Below are 20,900 nucleotides of genomic sequence, written 5' to 3'. Positions count from 1 at the left end.
CAGAACCAGTCCCAAAACAGACCCCTGCGGAACCCCACTTGTTATACCTTTCCAGCAGGATTGGGAGCCATTAACAACTACTCTCTGAGTACGGTTATCCAGCCAGTTATGCACCCACCTTATAGTAGCCCCATCTAAATTGTACTTTCCTAGTTTATCTATAAGAATATCATGCAAGACCGTATCAAATGCCTTACTAAAGTCTAGGTATATCACATCCACCGCTCCCTTATCCACAAGGCTCATTATCCTATCAAAGAATGCAATCAGATTACTTTGACACGATTTGTTCTTTACAAATCCATGCTGGCTATTCCCTATCACCTTACCACCTTCCAAGTGTTTGCAGATAATTTCTTTGATTACCTGCTCCATTATCTTCCCTGGCACAGAAGTTAAACTAACTGGTCTGTAGTTTCCTGGGTTGTTTTTATTTCCCTTTTTATAGATGGGCACTATATTTGCCCCCTTCCAGTCTTCTGGAATCTCCCGTCTCCCATGATTTCCCAAAGATAATAGCTAGAGGCTCAGATACCTCTTCTATTAACTCCTTGAGTATTCTAGGATGCATTTCATCAGGCCCTGGTGACTTGCAGGCATGTAACTTTTCTAAGTGATTTTTTACTTGCTCTTTTTTTATTTTCTCTTCTAAACCTACCCTCTTCCCGTAAGCATTCACTATACTAGACATTCCTTCAGACTTCTCAGTGAAGACTGAAACAAAGAAGTCATTAAGCATCTCTGCCATTTCCAAGTCTCCCGTTACTGTTTCCCCCTCCTCATTGAGCAGTGGGCCTACCCTGTCCTTGGTCTTCCTCTTGCTTCTAATGTATTGATAAAAAGTCTTCTTGTTTCCCTTTATTCCCATAGCTAGTTTGAGTTCATTTTGTGCCTTTGCTTTTCTAATCTTGCCTCTTCATTCCTGTGTTATTTGCCTATATTCATCCTTTGTAATCTGACCTAGTTTCCATTTTTTATATGACACCTTTTTATTTTGTAGGTCACGCAAGATCTCGTGGTTAAGCCAAGGTGGTCTTTTGCCACATTTTCTATCTTTCCTAACCATCGGAATAGCTTGCTTTTGGGCCCTTAATAGTGTCCCTTTCAAAAACTGCCAACTTTCTTCAGTTGTTTTTCCCCTCAGTCTTAATTCCCATGGGACCTTACCTATCAGCTCTCTGAGCTTACCAAAATCCGCCTTCCTGAAATCCATTGTCTCTATTCTGCTGTACTCCCTTCTACCCTTCCTTAGAATTGCAAACTCTATGATTTCATGATCATTTTCACCCAAGCTTCCTTCTACTTTCAAATTCTCAACAAGTTCCTCCCTATTTGTTAAAATCAAGTCTAGAACAGCTTCCCCCCAGTAGCTTTTTCAACTTTTTGAAAAAAAAAGTTGTCTGCTATGCAGTCCAGGAACTTATTAGATAGTCTGTGCCCCGCAGTGTTATTTTCCCAACATATATCTGGATAGTTGAAGTCCCCCATCACCACCAAATCTTGGGCTTTGGATGATTTTGTTAGTTGTTTGAAAAAAGCCTCATCCACCTCTTCCACCTGATTAGGTGGCCTGTAGTAGACTCCCAGCACGACATCACCTGTGTTTTTTACCCCTTTTAGCCTAACCCAGAGACTCTCCACCCTTCCGTCTCCTATGTCCATCTCCACCTCAGTCCAAGTGTGTACATTTTTAATATATAAGGCAACACCTCCTCCCTTTTTCCCCTGTCTATCCTTCCTGAGCAAACTATACCCATCCACACCAACATTCCAGTTGTGTGTATTATCCCACCAAGTTTCAGTAATGCCAATAATGTCATAGTTGTATTTAGTTATTAGCACTTCCAGTTCTTCCTGCTTATTACCCATACTTCTTGTATTTGTATATAGGCATCTAAGATACTGGTTTGATCTTGCCTCCCAGCTTTGCCCTGACCCTCCTTTCTCTCTGCCATTATAGCCCGTGCTCCCTCCTGTTTCCAACCCATCTCCCAGGTCTTGTTCCCCACTTACCTGTGGGCTTTGCTCACCTGTCCCCGTCGAACCTAGTTTAAAGCCCTCCTTACTAGGTTAGCCAGTCTGTGTGCAAATAAAGGAGTATCCGTATCTTGACCTTGAAGGTCATCAAGTCCAGCCCCCTGGCTTCACTAGCAGGACCAATTTTTCCCCAGATCCCTAAGTGGCCCCCTCAAGGATTGAACTCACAACCCTGGGTTTAGCAGGCCAATGCTCAGAGATTATTCTCCATGGGCTATGCAGCCGTTGAGATTGCCAACATGAGACATCAGATGGTAATGAGGACTCTGTCACAACTGATCTGGACATATTAATGGAGGTAGAAGGTTCCATGTCCCAGCCTTAGTCCCTTGGACTATCTGCTTCCCCTACGCTTAGCTTTATAGTAGTTTAGTAATTGCTAAATACTGACACGGCATACCATCAAAACCAGTTCATCATTTGGCAGTCTATCAGGCAGATTCTGGCAGCAACACAGTATTAAGCGTCAAACCAAGTGCTTTCCAACTTGTTGTAGGGCATGAAACTTGGACCTGCTACAGGCATCACATTCAGCTTCTAGATAAGTTCCACTTACAACATCTGCATGCCATACTCTGCATCACACAGCAAGATAAAGTTACCAGTAATGGGGTTCTGGAACGTAGTCACTCTGTCGGGACTGAAGCCATGCTCATCACATCACAGTTACGCTGGGCTGGACGTGTGCTGAACAACAAATTCAGTATTTGCCTTAGTATCGCAATCGGCTGGTTGATACAATTACATGAAAATATCAAGCGCAGAGAGAGATTTGGAGAAGAAGCAAAATCTTGCTTGGAGGTTTTAAGAGGCACAACTGATGCTTCAGATTCAATGAAAACTGATGTGTGCCTACTTTTCATGCTGCTCCACAGAATATGAGAACAGAAGGTCACTGGCTTAAATTAACGGCAGACACTAGGAAATACTCTTTTATGCAGCATGAAGCCATCCTGTGGGGCTCCCTGTCACAGGAGTGAAGCACTGTATTACAGCAGAAATGCTAAAAAGGGACCAGGAATAATGTAATAACAACCTGTGTCATTTTGATGGGTAAGATAAGGGTAATCAAATCACATGCTCCAGGATAGAAGCCAGAGGGCAGGAAGGAATCCTACACTTGATATACAGCATTACACAATTGTTCTAGTATATTATGGCAGTTTGCCACTTTCCTCTGAGTTGTCAGGGTTAACCCATTGCCAAGGGAGGATGAAGAACCTGAAGGACAGGTCTGCTCTTCTGTGGGAAAGTTTGTGTGTTTCCGCAATGCGTATGAAAGATGCATTCTAAACATGGACCATTTGACTCCAAGAAACCTAATGAATACAGCCCTGGAATTCGAGGCAGGCAGAATGCAATTTCCTCCCTTCTAAACTCATTATCACTACGCCCTTGTTGCCAGGAGCCAGCAGGAATCTTAACTCCATGGGGCATATATGATGCCCAGGAGAACCCAGAAAGGATATTCTCTGTGGCCTTGAGGAGGTATGAATGAAATGTTTCAGCCCATTGTTATTGGTCACTGCTCCTCGAGATGACATTTGCCAATTGTCAAGGTCCCATAGAGAGATCATTTTGCACAAAATGAATAGGTGGTTACTGCCAAGCGTTGTGAGCCCAAAAGGCCATCAACCAAGAAACAAACCAAGGGTACATTCAAAATATCTTCTCCCACCATTCTGTTACCAAGACATTTAAAAAATAATCACTAATGTTTATATAGGACTTGCACAACAAATGAATGTGCCTGCTGCTTCTGTTGCTAAAGTTAACACACACAACTCACCCTGTGCCGATATTGCTAGTGACAGGATTAGAAGATTCAGTGTGGTCCAGTGGTGAGGATACAATATTGGGATTCAGGAGAATTGGATTCAAATCCTGGTTCTACCACTGAGCTGTTGTATGAACCTGGGCAACTCTCTTTGTCTCTCTATACCTGTTTCTCCTCCAATCCTTTGTCTGCTAACAATTAAGCTCTTCATAGCAGGGACTGGACCTTACTCTATATCTGTACAGTCCCTAGCACAATGTGGTCGTGATCCACATAGGGTCTCTAGGCGGTTACTGTAACACAAACTGTACATTGACCTCATCCTAACCGCAGAGGGGAACATAGTCAGGCTAATATAAGGATTTCGTTTAGAAATCGCTGGTTCACAAATGGATAAAGGACAACAGCAGCCGTGCTGGGGAATATGGCTACCAAAATCAGGTTACATTTGGAATTTCACAGACTGGAAGGGAGACGACAGTTTGCCTAAGGTGACAGTGTGTCTCATGGACACCAGATGCAAGAGGATGCTGACAAGTGGTGATGATAGAGTCACTTCTCTCTGGCCCTCCCTGTCTCTTGCTTGTTCTCATCGGAGGCTGGTTTGGGAATTGGGTAAATGCTCTAAAACTAGTTTTGCTAGCTGGCTCCGGGCTTCTCAGAGAATTAGAATAAAAGGGCAGGTGTCTGAGTTACAGCAGCAGCAGAACTCTGTTTCAAAGATGATGAACTCCTCATGGCATGTACCTTTGTCAAGCAAGATGCAGAATTCAGGTGATCCATACGTTTTTGTTATTAATATAGAATAATCAATAACAAATATTGCCAAGATGGTGAAGACCCAGCACACAATCCTTAGACAGCACCGAGAAGACCATCAGACTACCTAGAGATAGTCAGGTTACATCAGGTAAAATAAGCAAATACCTTTTCTTCCTTGGTCAGTATGATGTACCATCTCATAATGCCAACACCTTCCCTCATACCCAACTCCATCCTGATCAGTTTGCCAACCGAGCTTCTCTCCCTCCTGTAACAGTCATGTGCATTTCATCTCATGCCAGGTCATTGTTATTTCTTTCTTCTTGTTACCAGCCTCCGCTCTCAGACCCCCAGACATTCTGTCTTGGACATTAGCTGTTGTACTAATTGATTTGTTTTTATAATAAACAGTTGTGCCAGGCTTTACTCGGTTTGGCTTGCTTTTGTTACATCCTTGGTTGTTTATTAAGCATCTTTTGCATCTTCCTAAGGGCTACAAAGCAAGCAGCTGCCTTTCCATTGCTGTGGCATGTGCTTTCCTCTCAGGATTTTCTCACACACAGTGTTGGCTAATTTGTCTTCAAACACTGACTCCAGCATTTATAGCAAACAATGGTGTGTTCTTCTGTTTGGGATCACCCTCCATTCACATTCGAGAAAGCATTGTTCATGAGATACAGCAAAGACTTTAAAAGCTAACTTTGCTAACTCCCTCTCTGAATCCAGTGTTTGTGATGCAAACAAGGACTGGCTTGTTAAATATTTACTACAGGTGAACACCTGCTTCGGGTATGTCTCCCTTTCTCCCAAACCTGGCAGAGACATTAACACACTACAGTACACATTTTCATAAAAGGGGCACAGGTTATCTAACTGCATAACTAGAGGCCTACCAAATTCACAGCCCATTTTGGTCAATTTCATGGTCATAGGATTTTTAAAGTTGTTATACTTTCATGATTTCAGCTATTCAAACCTGAGATGTCAGGGTGCTGTAATTGTAGGGATCCTGACCCAAAAAGAAGTTGTGAGTGGAGGTCAAATGATTATTGTGGAGGGGGTTGCGGTACTGCTACCCTTACTTCTGTACTGCTGGTGGTGGGGTGCTGCCTTCAGAGCTGGGCACCCAGCTAACAGCCACCTCTTTCCAGCCGCCCAGCTCTGAAGGCAGCGCAGAAGTAAGGGTGGCAATACCGTGATCCCCCTAAAATAATCTTGTGACCCGCCCCCCACAATTCCCTTTTGGGTCAGGCCTCCCAATTTGAGAAACACTGGTCTCCCCCATGAAAACTGATCTTTTGTGGTCTCAAGACCACAAAAGATCAGTTTTCATGGGGGAGGCCAGATTTCATGGTCCATGATGTGTTTTTCATGGCCATGAATTTGGTAGGGCCCTATGCATAACCAAAGCCTTGACTTAATGCCTGATGTATCCTACATGCCTCATGAGCTGGCCACGGGTATATTCTCATTTTAAATCATTTTATAAAAGAAACATACTTTATAACATGCAGATATTCCTGGGGTGGGGAATGTAGCAGACAACTAGCTTATTCTTTTAAAGTTGCTCTCAAAGTTGGATTTTATGATTGGCAGTATCTGTTCTTCCTCGCAGATCATGTAATAATGTCGTTTTGCCTCTATTTACAGATTTCAAACTCTGCTGGTTAAGAACAGCATGTTCTGGGTTTACAACACACAAAACCAAGTCTTGGTCCAACTTCTGTGCTACCTTTTCTAGCCACCACTGACAGACAGCAGTGCTCTAGGGCAGGATCCCTAGGCTTAAAAGATAAAGTTTTATTCTATTAAAAGCCTGGGATCTCTTTGTGGGGCTGCGACTTTATCGAGTTGAAAACTTTCAGGATTATACTGAGCGGTGCTGAGTTGAACAGGCTTTTGTTCTGTTCCCATTGCTGAAACAAAGAAAAAAGTCCCAGCAAGGCAGGGCTGTTTCATGTGCCAAATCAGATTATTTCTTAAGGGCAAAAGCATTTTGAGGTCACAAGTTTGAAAAATGGGCCACACTTCTTATCCACTTTGAGAAAAACTTATAAACCTCTCCCTCTCTCTCCTAACTTTTCTAGCCTGCTCTGGTATCACCAATCTCCACTTGTTATAACCTGGTTTATACTCACAGGATCACTTTAAACCATTTAACTTTAATTATAAAGTTCACTCCTTGCTGTTTTCATTATGACTGGGAAATATAAACAAAATGGCAACTGTTGATTTTGACTTTAAACTTCGGATTAAATGGGAGCACTGCAGAATAACAATCTGGAAGCTGCGGTTTCATCAGTAGAAGTATGAAACAAACACAACACTCCACCGCACTAGATCTGGAAAGAGAAGGTGTCTTGCCAATAACCAATCTAATAACCTCTTTCTAGTTTATACACATACTTGCAAACCATTTTTTTCCTGCATAAAACATGTTTCGACGCTTTGAATGTCAGCGTGTAAATTCTTTCCCACATGAGACGAATGAGCAGACACAGTCACATGAATAAGATGCGTCTGGTGTCATATCAAATAATATTTTTTTAAACAAACCACTAGAAAACTCTCCAGTTCCAAGAAGCCCCGGTATTACAGACTTTGAGTCACTTTCTTTGGTCAGGGACAGCATCCCTCTGCTGGGAACCCAGACCCCCTCCTCCTTCTGCATCACAGAGGCAGCGCTCACAGGGAGCTGGTCGGTTCATGCCTGGGGAACATGGACTGGGGGAGAATCACAAACCCCATACGCCAGGCCAGCTGCAGCAACGCAGCACAATGGGACCCTCTCCTGCGCCCCCAGCCTCAGCCAGTGAGCGCTGGGAACAGGAAGGGTCACAGGGCAGGTGCTGAGAGTTGTGGCTACCGGAGTCCCGCGCCCTGCAAGTGTAACCCCGAGTGCTGCGGCCCCCCCAGGATTTACCTGGTCTCCTCGCGCCCCGGGGGTTTCTGCCCTGCAGCAGGCGGCTCTCTCTGCCTCTGGCTCTGCGCCCCTCCCATGGTGCCTGCGCCCGCCGGGCTGGGGGCTGCGAGCGCTGGGGCTGGGGCTGGGGCCCCGCACTGCTGCCGCGCAGCTGCACTGGCCGCTCGGGACCGGGCGCTGCTGAGCCCCAGCCAACGCCTCCGCCTCCGCCCCCGCCGGGCTGGGCGACTGCAGCCCCGGGGCTGCCGGGAAGCGCCAGGCGGAGGTGAGGCGCAGGGTCCCGGGCCGGGCTCGCCTGGTGGCACTGCCTAGGGGGCGCCCCGGGAGCGCTGCGCCCGGTCCCCTCTGCTCCCCGGACAGCGCTCGGACTCGTCTCCGCTCCAGCCGGCCCCCGCGAGCAGCTGCTACAGCAGGGAGGGGGGGTGCGGGGGCCTGGGGTGAGGATGCCCCGCAGAGGGGCAGTGAGAGGGATTTGCAGCGAGGGGGTGAGGATGGCCTGCAGAGGGGCAGTGAGAGGGATTTGCAGCGAGGGGGTGAGGATGGCCTGCAGAGGGGCAGTGAGGGGGATTTGCAGGGAAGGGGTGAGGATGGCCTGCAGAGGGGTAGTGAGTGGCAGGGGTTGTAGGGAGGGGGATGAGGATGCCCTGAAGAGGGGCAGTGAGTGTGGGGGGGGCTGCAGGAAGGGGGGATGAGGATGCCCTGCAGAGGGGCAATGAGTGTGGAGGGGGGCTGCGGGAGTTGGGGTGAGGATGCCCTGCAAAGGGACAGTGTGGAGGGGTGGTTGCAGGAGGGGGTGAGGATGCCCTGCAGAGGGGCAGTGAGTGGGGTGGTTGCAGGGAGGGGGTGAGGATGCCCTGCAGAGGGGCAGTGAATGGGGTGGTTGCAGGGAGGGGTGAGGATGCCCTGCAGAGGGGCAATGAGTGCGGTGGTTGCAGGGAGGGGGTGAGGATGCCCTGCAGAGGGGCAGTGAGTGTGTATGGAGGGGGGTGCCCTGCAGAGGGAGCAGTGTGGGGGGGATGTATGAAGGGCAGGAGAGGATGCCCTGCAGCAGAGGACAGTGAATTTGTATGGGTGGAGAGGTGTGCCTGCAGGAAGAAACTAGGGACCAGGTGCCCTCCCTGCAACCCCCTGAATCCTCTCTTTATTTCAGTGTGAGGTCACGACATTTCACACTCTGTTCAGATTTCGCTGCAGAGAATGATGTGCCTGCCAATGTGCAGAATAGGAGTCAGACATCTTAGGGGCTTAGGAAAAGAAACCACTCGGTGCTCAGCCAGGAGAGGAAAAGCCTGCAAGCCCTGGGACTTACATCATTTTGTGGGGGTGCAGTTTCTGCATTGTTTAAAGGAGCGGGATGCAGTATACTCCACATGAACAGACATCTACAGCTGTTCCTGATCCACAGAATTCCTCCAGACAGGTCCCATGCTCACTGGACACTGAGTCCAGGTCAAAGCCGATGTTTTACATTTACATTCCTTGAAAAAAGAATAAGAACTAAACCCCAGCAAACTGGTGATATGTCATTGTTCCTTGCTCGCTATCTCTGAATTATCACAATGTCAGATGTTCCAAACAAACTCAACTAGCCTGTGTCCGGTATGGGGGGGTTGTCATTTTCAGTCAGTTCTGAGGGGAAGATTTTCAAAAGTGCTGAGATCTGTTCTTCCTTTTCTAAGTGCAGTTGCACTTTCGGTTGAAGGGTGGGTGCAAATCTGGGTGCTTGCACTTCTCGCTTCCTGACCGTGGGTGCAACTCAGGCAGCTGGAACTGCAGGTGCTCTGATTTCAATTCATTCTGCAGGTACAAATTGCAAAGGAAGAGCAGGCCTCAGCCCTGTTGACAATTTCCTCACACCCGTCTAAAAGTGGGGGCATAGAATTAAAGGGCCACCTGCATCATAACAACAGCCCCACTAGAACAGTCCTGTAGCAAAACCCCATTTCCAAAGGGATCATAATATTTGTGTCAAAGTAGGAGAGAAACAAACATTTTATAAAGAACTAGCAAACAGCTAAACAGAAAATACCAGCAAATGGTTTAAAATGCTTCATTTGGAACAAAACCAGCTTAGCTTTTTTGAAAAACTTCCTATAATCTGGATAGCATCTCTCACACACAGGCATGGGAGATTTTCATCCGTATAAACCTGGCCTATAAAGAATTCTTGTACTAACAAACTACTGAAACAAATTGCAGTGCGTGCTTGGGACCCAACTGTGTACTTCCAGTGCCAGAAACTCTCCCAGAGAAGCCAGTGGTTTTCATGCATAAAAGATACAGCATTCGGCCTGTGGTGATGGTTGTACAACAGGAAGGGATGGCAACTGGGGTAATATGAGGTGTACACCTACAGAGAGATTTTTAAATTAATGTTGGTAAATGCATCATTATAAGAAACGAATATGGTATGGGAAGGGGATGCTGAGGAGATCCCATTTTCTGGCTGATTTGCAAATGAGCCTTCAGATCACCCTGTTTGTGTACAGAGTGCATGACTTGTTGTCATTGGTATGTAGTGGTTACTGGGCAATTGTCAACCATTCTTCAGCACTAGTGATTTTCAGTTTTATTAATAATGACAAGCTGTAATCTGGATGTGCCTCTGTGGTTAAAATAACAGCCACATATGGGTGTAATAATAAAGTTGTATCCTATTTTATTAAACTAAACATTACCATGCAAAGCTGTACTTAGAGATGCAGTATTTTACCTCTTGCATAGAAATCACAATCATTGGCACTTTTCTGGAGCTTTTTATCTGAGGATATCATTGACCTTCACAGTCATTATGCCAGATCCTCCACTGGTATAAATCACCATAGTGCCACCAAACTCAATGGAGCTACAGATTTACCCAAGCGGAGGATATAGCCCATCGTCTCTAGCCCATCACTGTGTTATCTGGTCACATTCATTAATCAACCCTCTCAGATCCTCTGTAAGCAGCTGTTAGCTCCAGTCCACAGAAGAAACTGAGGCACAGACTTGCCCAAGATCGTGCTGCAAGACAGTAGCAGAACCACAGACAAGATCCAGGAGTCACGATTCCCAGAGGTTTGGACTCCAAGCTCCTAAATAGACACACTTTCCTGCTCTCACCACTCAATCCATTTGCTGCCATTGTATTGTACTGGTGCAGAAGATCCAACACCGACTGCGTTTAACTATACTACTCTCATCCATAACATTATTAATTATACCACAGTGAAGGTCTGACATCAAAGTACCAGTATCCAGAGACATTAATCAAGTTTCATTATGTTTATTTTGGAATTGGCTGTTTTCCAAGGGTTTTTTGGGGTGAATTTGAGGGCTGTACTCTTCTTATCTTATATGTAATGCACTAAAGTGTACACTGGCAGAATGGGAAAGACCATCAAAATCCCATCTATGCAGCAGGACATGTCCTGAGGCCAGGTTTCTTAATGTTGCATTTCAGGAACAGATGTAAACATAATAGGTGGATTTTTGTGTGTAACAACTGCAAAGTCTGATTCACGGCTGCTGACAAATAATCTCCTCTTGAGTTTGTGTCAAGAGCAATCAGAGGCTCAGTGACTCTTATCTGGGGCAATCAGGAACCTGATCGAGGAGTTCCTGGTGAGGCAGATATTTCCAGCAGTGCTGTGTTTCCCTGAAAATAGCCTCTCCCCCTGGAAAAAACCATTCCACAGGAGTGCTGCAAAGGATCTGGGGGTTACTGTGGATAACAAATTGAATATGAGCCAACAATGTGAAATGCATTTGTGAAAAAGACTAATATCATTCCGGGTTGTATTAACCAGTAAGACATGGGAGGTAGCTGTCCTGCTCCACTCAGTACTGGTGAGGCCTCAGCTGGAGTACTCTGTCTAGGTGTGTGTGCCCCACTTTAGGAAAGATGTGGATAAATTGGCGGGAGTTCAGAGGAGAACAACAAAAATGATAAAAGGTTTAGAAAACCTGACCTATGAGGAAAGGTTAAACTGGGCATGTGTAGTCTTAAGAAAAGAAGTCTAACGGGAGGGGGAACCAGAGGGTTGGTATACAGAGGATGTTGATCAGTTGTTCTCCATGTCCACTGAAGGTCGGACAGGAAGTAACGGGCTTAAACTGCAGCAAGGAAGATTGAGGTTAGATATTAGGAAAAACTTTCTAACTCTCAGGGTAGTTAAGCTCTGGAACAGGCTTCCAAGGGTGGTTGTGGAATCCCCGTAACTGGGGGGTTTTAAGAACAAGTTGGACAAACACCTGTCAGGGGTGGTTTAGGTTTATTGATTCTGCCTTAGCACATGGGACTGGTCATGATGACCAGCATTTGAAACACGTAGAAGACGACATCACTGGTTGAAGTTTTTCATTTGAACATTTTATTTATTTATTTTTTGGACCAAAAGTGGCTTTTTTGACAACAGGAAAACTTCTGTGGTCAATTCTGGGAATTTTTGTCAAAACACTGAAAACTGAAAAATGTTCAGTTTGGGGATTTTACTTTTTTGTTTGACAAAAACCCAAACATTTTCAAAGAAAAAAGTAAATACAAAGAAAAACTCTTCTCTGTTTTCTTTTACATTTTTTTTCCCTACAAGAACAAAAAATCATTTCACCACAGCTCTGTTGCTGGGGTATTTCTTAGAGGGTTGGTCTCACGGGATGAAGTACTTGTTACTCATTTGGATGAACTCTGCACTGCACGTACCCATGTATACACACAACACTGAAAGGTGCCAGATGTTGTCCACATAAATAAAGACCTGGAATTCCTCCCCTCTGCATGCAAAGGGATCACAGACTACAGCATTTAGCATGGTTCTAATCACAGGAGCATGAAAACCTTCCCAGATTCCCCAGAGTCTAAAGAAAGCATTTTAGACAAGCGAAAATTACCTTCTGTGGTTCAATTCTTTACAGGGAAAAGTCTGACAGTCTGGAGGCTCCTGCTGCCCTGAGTATCACCCAGAAGAAAGCCAAGTCAGGTGAAAGTCATGTGGGCACTGCAGTAGGTCTCCTACCCGAGTGCATGCAATCTACGAATAATCCCTAGGATGTGGCTAAAGCCAACTGACGTGTGCAATGTCCCGTGTCAATGGCTGAGCAGTGCAAGCAGTTCCCAAGGCCTCCTTGACATGCAGGGGGATTGTCTGGGTTACTTATCAGTAGTAACTGCCAAAGAGTGGCCTCCAGCCATCCGAGGCGCTTATTGTTCATCTCACTCAAGGGTTTGATGGGTGGGGTGGGGTAATAACCCAAACAGTCATTTGTTCCTGAACAATTAAGAACAGGGCTCAGAGAATAGCCTGGAAAGGGCTCCCTTAAGAGTCTCCAGCACAGCATCTGCACAGCATCTGCTAAAGGGACATGGCAGTATGATGTCTGGAGGACCGATTGCACTGGTACAGCTATTAGACGACCACTTGCTGTCTGCACTGGCACTGGGATGATGCTGAACAGGGCCGGCTCCAGGCCCCAGCGTGCCAAGCGCGTGCTTGGGGCGGCATGCCACGGGGGGCGCTCTGCCGGTTGCCGGGAGGGCAGCAGGTGGCTCCGGTGGACCGCCCGCAGGTGTGCCTGTGGAGGATCCGCTGGTCCTCTGGGAGGTCTACTGGAGCCGTGGGACAGGCGAGTGGCAGAACGCCCCCTGCGGCGTGCCACCATGCTTGGGGCAGCGAAGTGGCTAGAGCCAGGCCTGATGCTGAAGAGGATGGTTCTTAGCCTAGCTCAGAAGAAGTGCAGGCACGATGGTGGTGTGAAAGCCAGTGTGCTGCTGGACAAAGCTGTGCATGGGGACACGGGGTGCTTTGCAGACAGGCTAGATGGTAGCCCTTGGAATGTTCTGATGTAGGCAAGGTTGAAGGGATGACCTGACGGGCTCTTTACTGACTAACACCTGCCTTTTTGGTTGCCCTGCGGCAGGGAAACCCTAGCAGTAAACTCGTGTTCCAAGAGTTCTGGGTGTGCCCCGCTGCAGAGAGAAAGCACAAAGCCCTGATCTCCGGTCTCGGCAGGCAAGTGAAGAGGGAATGATTTTTTATGCCGTTGTTTTTACCTGTCACTTTTAAGCCTACACTTATTGTACGTTCTGCTGCTTAGCTGGGATCTTAGAGAACTGTTTTGTAAAATAAATCTGGCCAGTTCCTGTAGTGTGTAAGATAGGTAGCAGCACTTTAATAGCTTGTAAGCCCCTCTGGCTGTGGTACCTGTTTTCTTTGTGTTAGGGGCAGTTTGTATGTAGCTAAACTGCATGTTTGTATTTACTATTTTGTATTTGTATTTACTCTTTAGTAAACACAGTTATTCAGGACCCAACTGTGGTCCTGCAGTTGCTGCATATATATTTTGTTGTGCAAAGAGTAAAAGAAACTGCAACTCCTCTGGGCTGAGATCAGAGAAGGTGCTCTCCTGACACTGACTGTCCCTAGATATGAGCTGGGGGGCGTGCAAGCAGTGTGTTTTCAGATGGGTCTTTAGCCCAGGAGGTTTGTGCTGCTCCTTGTGGGCACCTTAATGCAGTACCTTCAGGGCCAGATTTCCAAGTGCTACTCACCCACTACCGGAGCCAACATGCTGAGCTCTGTTGAAAGCCTGGCCCCGATGTGAGTGCTGAACTGTACTAAAAAGTCCAGCCTTCCAATGTCATGTGCCCAGATGCCACATTTTTGGGACAATCACATTAATTAAACAACAGGTGACATATTTTTAAGCCCTGAGATTTCTGGATTGACTCCATAGAACACAATGACCCCAGAGCCAGGCTTTGCCAGTTGTAGTGTTGCTGGATTGGGAGTTATGAACACCATGCTGGGTATTCGCTGCTCCCTGCATTATTTCTGTCTCTTTCACTTTGCAGTTGTGGGCTAAGTATTGTCTCTGCCTCACCCACGGATCTGACTAATACGGAAACAGTTTGACATTCCCGAGAAACTGGCCTTTGCTCAGACATAACAGATCCTTGCACTGATGTGGTGGGAAGCAAAGTTACAAGGGCAGTGCCCCGAGACTGGCAGGGCTCCTTTGGGCCAAGGAAGCTCTTTAATTTTGATGCCTCTGGTTTTAAAATAATTTCCAGCAGCTATTTTCATTTAAAACAGCTTTTAAAGTGCTGCTGTTTTCTGCCTCAGTAAAGCCCAACATGCCTGCAGATGCAAAACGCTACCATAACTGGATGCATTTCAACTCAGCCCTGCCACCTTGCCTCCCCAAGCAGACTGAAGACATATTTTTGGCTCCTGACCTTACTGCAGGGCTGGGGTGTTCTATCCAGGCTTCAGTGATTTATCTCACAGATGTGCCTTCACCAGGCATCATGAGACAGGGAGTGCTGCCAAGCTGCAAGAAGTCAATATTTCCTAAGAAGTCTGTCCTGTCAAAACAGCCATCTGACCTTAAAGGGTGAATCCTCCCATAACATATATGGGCCATCGGCTGGCTCGCTCCTTCGGTAGCTGGCCTGCGATGCAGTCGCTGTCAAATGGAGCCAACACTCACGCACCATGTGTGCATTGGCAAATGAACCTCAGTGGTGTGGGAAGGGGCCAGGCTGTTCAGTCACATCTGCAGACACAATGTGCCGCTGGCAAAGGGGCCCCTCCATGCTACTGATAAACAATTGCCCCGTCTCTGTGCTACTGTCAGATATCATCACACACACACTTGCTTAGTTGACAATTATTTAGCTGTTCATGAGAAAATAGAGCTCTTGACACCAAGAATCTAAATACGGCGCTCTCTCATATCACCTCACCCGTCGGTAGATCTCAAAGCACTTGACAAATGCTAATTAAGCCTCGCAACCCCCATGAAGTAGACCATGATTATTGTCCCATTTTTCAGATGGGGAAGGTGCAGACACAGAGAGGTGAGATGATTTGTCCACTTGATAACACCCCTCCCAGAGTCTGGAAATGAGCACAGGTCTGAGAGTCAGGACACCTGGGTTCATTTCCAGAAAGTGGAAGGTATCACAGGACTGTAATGTCCAAGCACAGCAAACAAACCCTTAGTTATTCAGGCCCATCTGAAAGCATTTAAGACTGGCTCCTAATGCTGTGTAATGCATGCCAGTAATCCAGTTTCCCAGAAGGAAGAGACTGGCTGTCCTTGGGATCATCAAGAGGCAGAAATACAGCAGGCGTGTCCTACAGAGAAAGTTAAACATCTGACCTTGTTTACAAAGCAGCCAGTGGTGCCTGAGCACAGAGAGCAGTGGAAATCTACTCACGCAAAGGGCTGCGGAGAAATCCACTGCAGAGTCCCTGCTCCTTCCCGTGAAGTTTAGAACAGCTTCCTGCCGTCGGCTGCAGCCCCACAGCCCTCAGGCACCCTCAGGACCAACATGCGTGAGCTGGCCTGTAGCGGCTGCTGCCAGCAAAGAAACAGCTGGTAATAATTAGCCAGAAACTAATTCCATGTAAAGTTCTATGTGCCTGGAAAAAGAGCACACCAAGCCCTTGCCTGCTGCCCTGGGGCTCAGGCTTTATGTTTTGTTTCTGGGGAACATGACTAAGACTGTACGTGGCTGTTACATGGGGTCTGACTTAAATGCCTCCTTGGAGCCTCCTGATTCCATGTTGAATGCTACGCAGTCTCCAAACCTGCTCCAAGCATAGCACTAGTGAGGGCTGATGGGGGCACCAGAGAGTGCTGCTGCAGAGGCCACAGGGTGCTTTTTTGCTGCCAGGAGGCTCTGTCCTCCCAGCTGTCTCACACCCTACCTTGCCTATGGAAGAACATAAGAATAGCTCTACTGGGTCAGACCAAAGGTCCATCTAGCCCAGTATCCTGACTGCCAACAGTGGTCATTGTCAGGTGCCCCAGAGGGAATGAACAGAGCAGAGAATCATCAAGTGATCCATCCCCTGTTGCCCTTTCCCAGCTTCTGGCAACCAGAGGTTAGGAACACCATCCATGCCCATCCTGGCTAACAGCAATTGATGGATCTATCCTCCATGAACTTATCTAATTCTTTTTTGAACCCTGTTATAGCCTTGGCCTTCACAACATCCTGTGGCAAGGAGTTCCACAGGTTGATTATGTGTTGTGTGAATAAATACTTCCTTTTGTTTGTTTTACACCTGCTACCTATTCATTTCATTTGGCAACCCCAGTTGTGTTATGAGAAGAAGTAAATCACACTTCCTTATTTACTTTCTCCACACCAGTCATAATTTTATAGACCTCTATCATATCCCCCCTTATTCGTCTCTTTTCCAAGCTGAAAAGTCCCAGTCTTATTAATCTCTCCTCATATGGCTGCCGTTCCCATATCCTTACTCATTTTTGTTGCCCTTTTCTGAACCTTTTCCAATTCCAAAATATCTTTTTTGAGACAGGATGACCTCATCTGCACACAGTATTCAAGATGTGGGCATACCATGGATTTATATAAAGGCAACATGGGAACATGCAGCATTCCTGGCTACCTGCAGCAGCCTCTGAGAGAAAGGGATGCTGAGCCGGGGCCCCTATTCCTGCCAGGATTAGGCACTGAGGGTTACTAGGCAGAAGCTAAAAAATCACTAACTTTAAGGGGGACCTTTGTCTCTGGGGAAAGGTTACTGTCCCCTGACTTCCGTGGGCAGAGACGCGCTGGCACATTGCCCTGCTTCTTGATTATCAGAAGTGCCTGTGTGATGTGAACACCAGTTTTCTCCCTTTCATGGACAAGCTGCCCCCCGCCCCAGCTATGCTGGCAATGTCATGATGAAGAACTTGGAGGGAGGAACTTGCACAGACCCCAAGCAGTGGGGCTGGCTGAAAATCTGTCACCGTGGCTCATGGCTAGTCTCCCCTTGAGCCAGAAGGCCGTAAGGAGGTTGTCGGTTGCCACAGGTGTCTTAGGGCTGTTGTGCCCAGTGCTATAAAAGGGCCAGGTGGATGTTAACATTCTCAGGGTACTTTGGGAAGAATTAGGGATAGCTCCAGGGTCCCACCCCATTCCCTCCCTTCCTTGGGATGTATGTGCAAGGCTGAGTGTGAGCCCGTGCTGAGCGCAGGATGTCTGCTGCATTGGCCCCTGCACTGCCAGCACCAGCTCACCACTGCACAGAGCGCCCTGGGGGTCAGTAGCATGATGGGTGCTGGAGAAAACCCAGCCAGCTCTGTTCTCCTTTGGGGAGAAAGGGAGGGGTCTGGGATCAGGGGGCGTTATTAGCTCGCGGGGATGTTACTGGATGCCCCAATCTCTGCCTGGCTAAGAATGGAAACTTTAGTTCTCTGACACTTGAAAGTAGCCCTCACTCCCAGCCCTGCTTGCAGCTGCCTCGTGACAGCCCTGTGCAGCGTCTCTTCCACAAAGCACCTTCCTACAGCACCCTTCCAGCTGCTCTCCCCCATCACCCCACCTGCAATCCATGCACCCAAGTTCCCAAGGCACTTCAAAGGAGCACCCAGGCGATTGGAGTCTGCAGAGTCTGTGGTGCAGGAGGGTCTGAGCAAGTCTCTTCTGACAGGAGCCAGCAGGTTTAGGAGTCCGTTCCCCATTCTGAGGGGGAAAACACTCATTTCCAAGGGCAGCGGGACAATCCCCCTGCTGTGAGCAACATGAGCTCATGGATAAATAAAGCAATTCTCCGTCACAGTAGCTACCTCTCAGCCCTGTGATGGGGCCACAACCACCTCCCCTCCCAGTCAGGCCAGGCCCCATCCTGCTCATGCCACAGTCAACAGGACCTGTGCCACTGGTTTCCCTAGGAGCAAGACTACACCCCAGCTCTTCTCCCAGAAGTACTCAAAGGTGTAGGGAAAGTAATCCTGGCTGAAGCGTAACATGCTGCCAGCCCCTTTCCCCCTCAGTCTGCTCCAAGAGCTCTCTTTCCTTCCCTACCTTTCCAGCTGCAGGCTTCTCCCGGGTTGCTCTGGTGCTTTGGCTCTCACTGCGCTACCTGCCCCTTGCTTCTTGGAAAGCAGCAAGCAAGCCCCGCGCAGGGCAGGAACTGTGGGGAAGGAAGGGGACGGCCAGCAGCAGAGCGGGACAGACGGGGGGCGGGGGGGTATCTTTCCGAAGGCTACGAGCTAAAAGGAAAAGGATGTTTTGTAATATTTGGCCAGCACTTTGCAGGCAGAGAGAGGAAATCAGCTGTGCCCCAGGGGGCGCAGAGACAGACCGCTCTGGCCGAGGCTTACAGATCAGCAGCTCCCGAGCTTGTCTGCAACTGAGTATCGCTGTTTAAAGCCCTGTCAGGACCTTGTACCTTACTCTCTCTCCCGCTCCCCATTTCATTATTTTTTTTTAGCTGAGGCCCTGTTGGCATCATGCCATAAAAATGTGCTCGTGGGGAACGTGGCAGGCAGGGCCTCTCCCCAGGAGAGAATTTCTCCTCTTACAGAAGAGACGTATCTTGTGTTCGCCAGCCTCTGCTGGCTGGTGAGGTGAAATAAGGGGGCTTCTGTGAGATCTTGTGTGGAGTTGCCTTGGTCTAGCATGGGTAGCAATGCTGCAGCCCTGCCCCCTGCTGCCCCACCAATGGGCCTCAGGGAGCGAGGGGGAGTGGGCCTTTGGTAGCTCATATGAGACTGCCAGCAAAAGGGGTAGCAGATCTCTAGATGGAGAGGGTGGGGGAGGGGGGCTGACATGATGTATCCCCAGGGTGAGCTGTTTGCGGTTGCTGACCCATGCCATATGTGTACAGTTGTGTCTGGCCTGCAGCCAGGCTCCTTGTGCCAGGAGGGCAAGGGGCTCCGTGGTGCAGAGGATTCACCCAGGAAGGGGGTAACTGGACAGCTGGCATTGTTTGTCTGCTCCCTGCTCCTCTCCACCAGCATATGACACACTCTGGCACACTCCCACTTCCCCTCACTCAGTCCAGGGGCTCCAGACACTGCCCCACCCACCCGCTGACTTAACTCCCCGTCAATGATGCAGGCACCTGGATTCCCACCAGCCTGCAGCCCAGCATCAGGACAAGTTACCACGGAGATACAAGGCCAAGCTCAGGCCTGGTGTCAGTAGTGGAGCTGATGGAGTGGCACCGGCTCCTAGCCGGTCTGAACTTGGCCCAATACTGATAACTGTGGTAGGGTTCGGAAGGGGCCTGGGACAGACAGAGGCAGGTACAAGGGAGTCAGGATGACCCTGTCACTGATTCTGTGCCTTAAGGCATCAACTGGGAGGCTCAGGGAAGGACTCCCCACTAGGGGAACATATCCTACGCTGGCCCAATGAGTTATGGGTTGTTATCATTACTCCTTGGGGTAGCAGCAGCCACTGTCTGCCAGGCACTCTCCAAACACATCAAGACAGTCCCTGCCCCCATGGGCCCACCATGTAAGGCTGCAAGTTCCTCGGAAGCATCAAATAAGAGTTGCACAGCAGAGTACAGCCGAGCAGGACCTGCTGGCTACTCCGGTTCTGCCTCTCAGCTGGGAGACAAGTGGCAGGGAGCTAAGGGAACTCTCCGTGTTATGGCAGAACCAGGGCCCTCAGCCAGGTCAGGATTCCCCTGGGCTGGGCACTGCCTGGACAGACACTAAAAGACCCTGCACTCTACATTGAAAAAAGAACATGCTGGACGTTTGCGTTTCTGAAGGGGAGGCATCAGCAGTGGTGAGCTAGAGCCGGTTTGCACCAGTTGTTAAAATTAGAAGCAGGTTTAAAATTGGTTGTTAAAGGGGTAGCCAAACTCGGGCCACGGCACTGTCCTGTCTGGCCAGTCTGAGCTCCCAGCTGGGGAGGCTCCCCTGGCCCCTCCCTGGCCTTCTCCCCTCTCACAGAGCCCGGCGCCAGTGCTCTGGACTGTTCCTGGGCAGCTCGGCAGCTCCTGCACTGCTGCTTTGAATGGCATGGTAAGGGGATGGGACTGCAAGCTCCAGCGAGCTATGCAGCATCTTTACACGCTGCCCTGAGCAGCATGGTAAGGGGGCCGGGCTGGAGCTGGGAGGAGGGGTTGGATAAGGGGCAGGGGGCGGAGGTTTGGAGGGATGGTCAGGGGATGGGGAACGGGAGGAGAGGGTAGGCGTGGGAGTTCTGGGGGGTCTGTCGGGGTGGTGGTGGATGGGGTCTGGGCAGGGCCGGCCTTAGGATTTATGGTGCCCTAGGCGAAATTATTAAACTGGTGCCCCTGTGCCTGATCTGCTCTTAGCAACACAAACATAAGCTTATAGTATTGGAAAACTTGCCACATTCACATTATTAAAACCAGTTTAACTTAATTAAGCACACTGTAATGTTGATGGACTAGCACTAAAGAAACAGCACTATAGAAAAAATTCTGATATGACAGAATGATGCTGTGATGCAGTAGGTACTGTCTGTGTGGGGAGTGGGAGAGCAGGGGAGGACTTTAGGGGATGGACGATGCCAGAGCCTGTAACCTGAGCTAGGTAAGGGAGGGGAAAGGTCAACACCTTTGCCCGGGAAGGGGACAAAGGAAGGGAGTGGCAGGAGGGAAGCAGTTGGAGTTTGGGCTTGGGGCTGTGTGGGCA

General features: G+C 48.4%; 1 protein-coding gene across 2 annotated transcripts in view; it reads right to left on the bottom strand.

Annotated features, from left to right (window-relative positions):
- Nucleotides 1-18,435, bottom strand: part of TACC1 (transforming acidic coiled-coil containing protein 1) — a 93,107-nt gene extending 74,672 nt beyond the window's left edge. The window contains exon 1 of one of the 2 annotated variants that reach the window (XM_030552214.1): nucleotides 18,304-18,435. Coding sequence is in view for 1 of the 2 variants with exons in the window: in XM_030552211.1 (XP_030408071.1) it covers nucleotides 7,500-7,576 (77 nt within the window). In the remaining variant the exon portion in view is untranslated. Of the gene's footprint in view, nucleotides 1-7,499; nucleotides 7,632-18,303 lie in introns of those variants that run through there. The other variant, XM_030552211.1, reaches the window with a different exon arrangement.
- Between the last annotated feature and the right edge of the window lie 2,465 nt (nucleotides 18,436-20,900).

The sequence above is a fragment of the Gopherus evgoodei genome, chromosome 2 (assembly GCF_007399415.2).
Source record: "Gopherus evgoodei ecotype Sinaloan lineage chromosome 2, rGopEvg1_v1.p, whole genome shotgun sequence".
In the NCBI taxonomy this organism is placed as follows: domain Eukaryota; kingdom Metazoa; phylum Chordata; order Testudines; family Testudinidae; genus Gopherus; species Gopherus evgoodei.
Note: the sequence above shows the minus strand (reverse complement) of the source record. Positions and strands in the feature narration are given on the sequence as shown.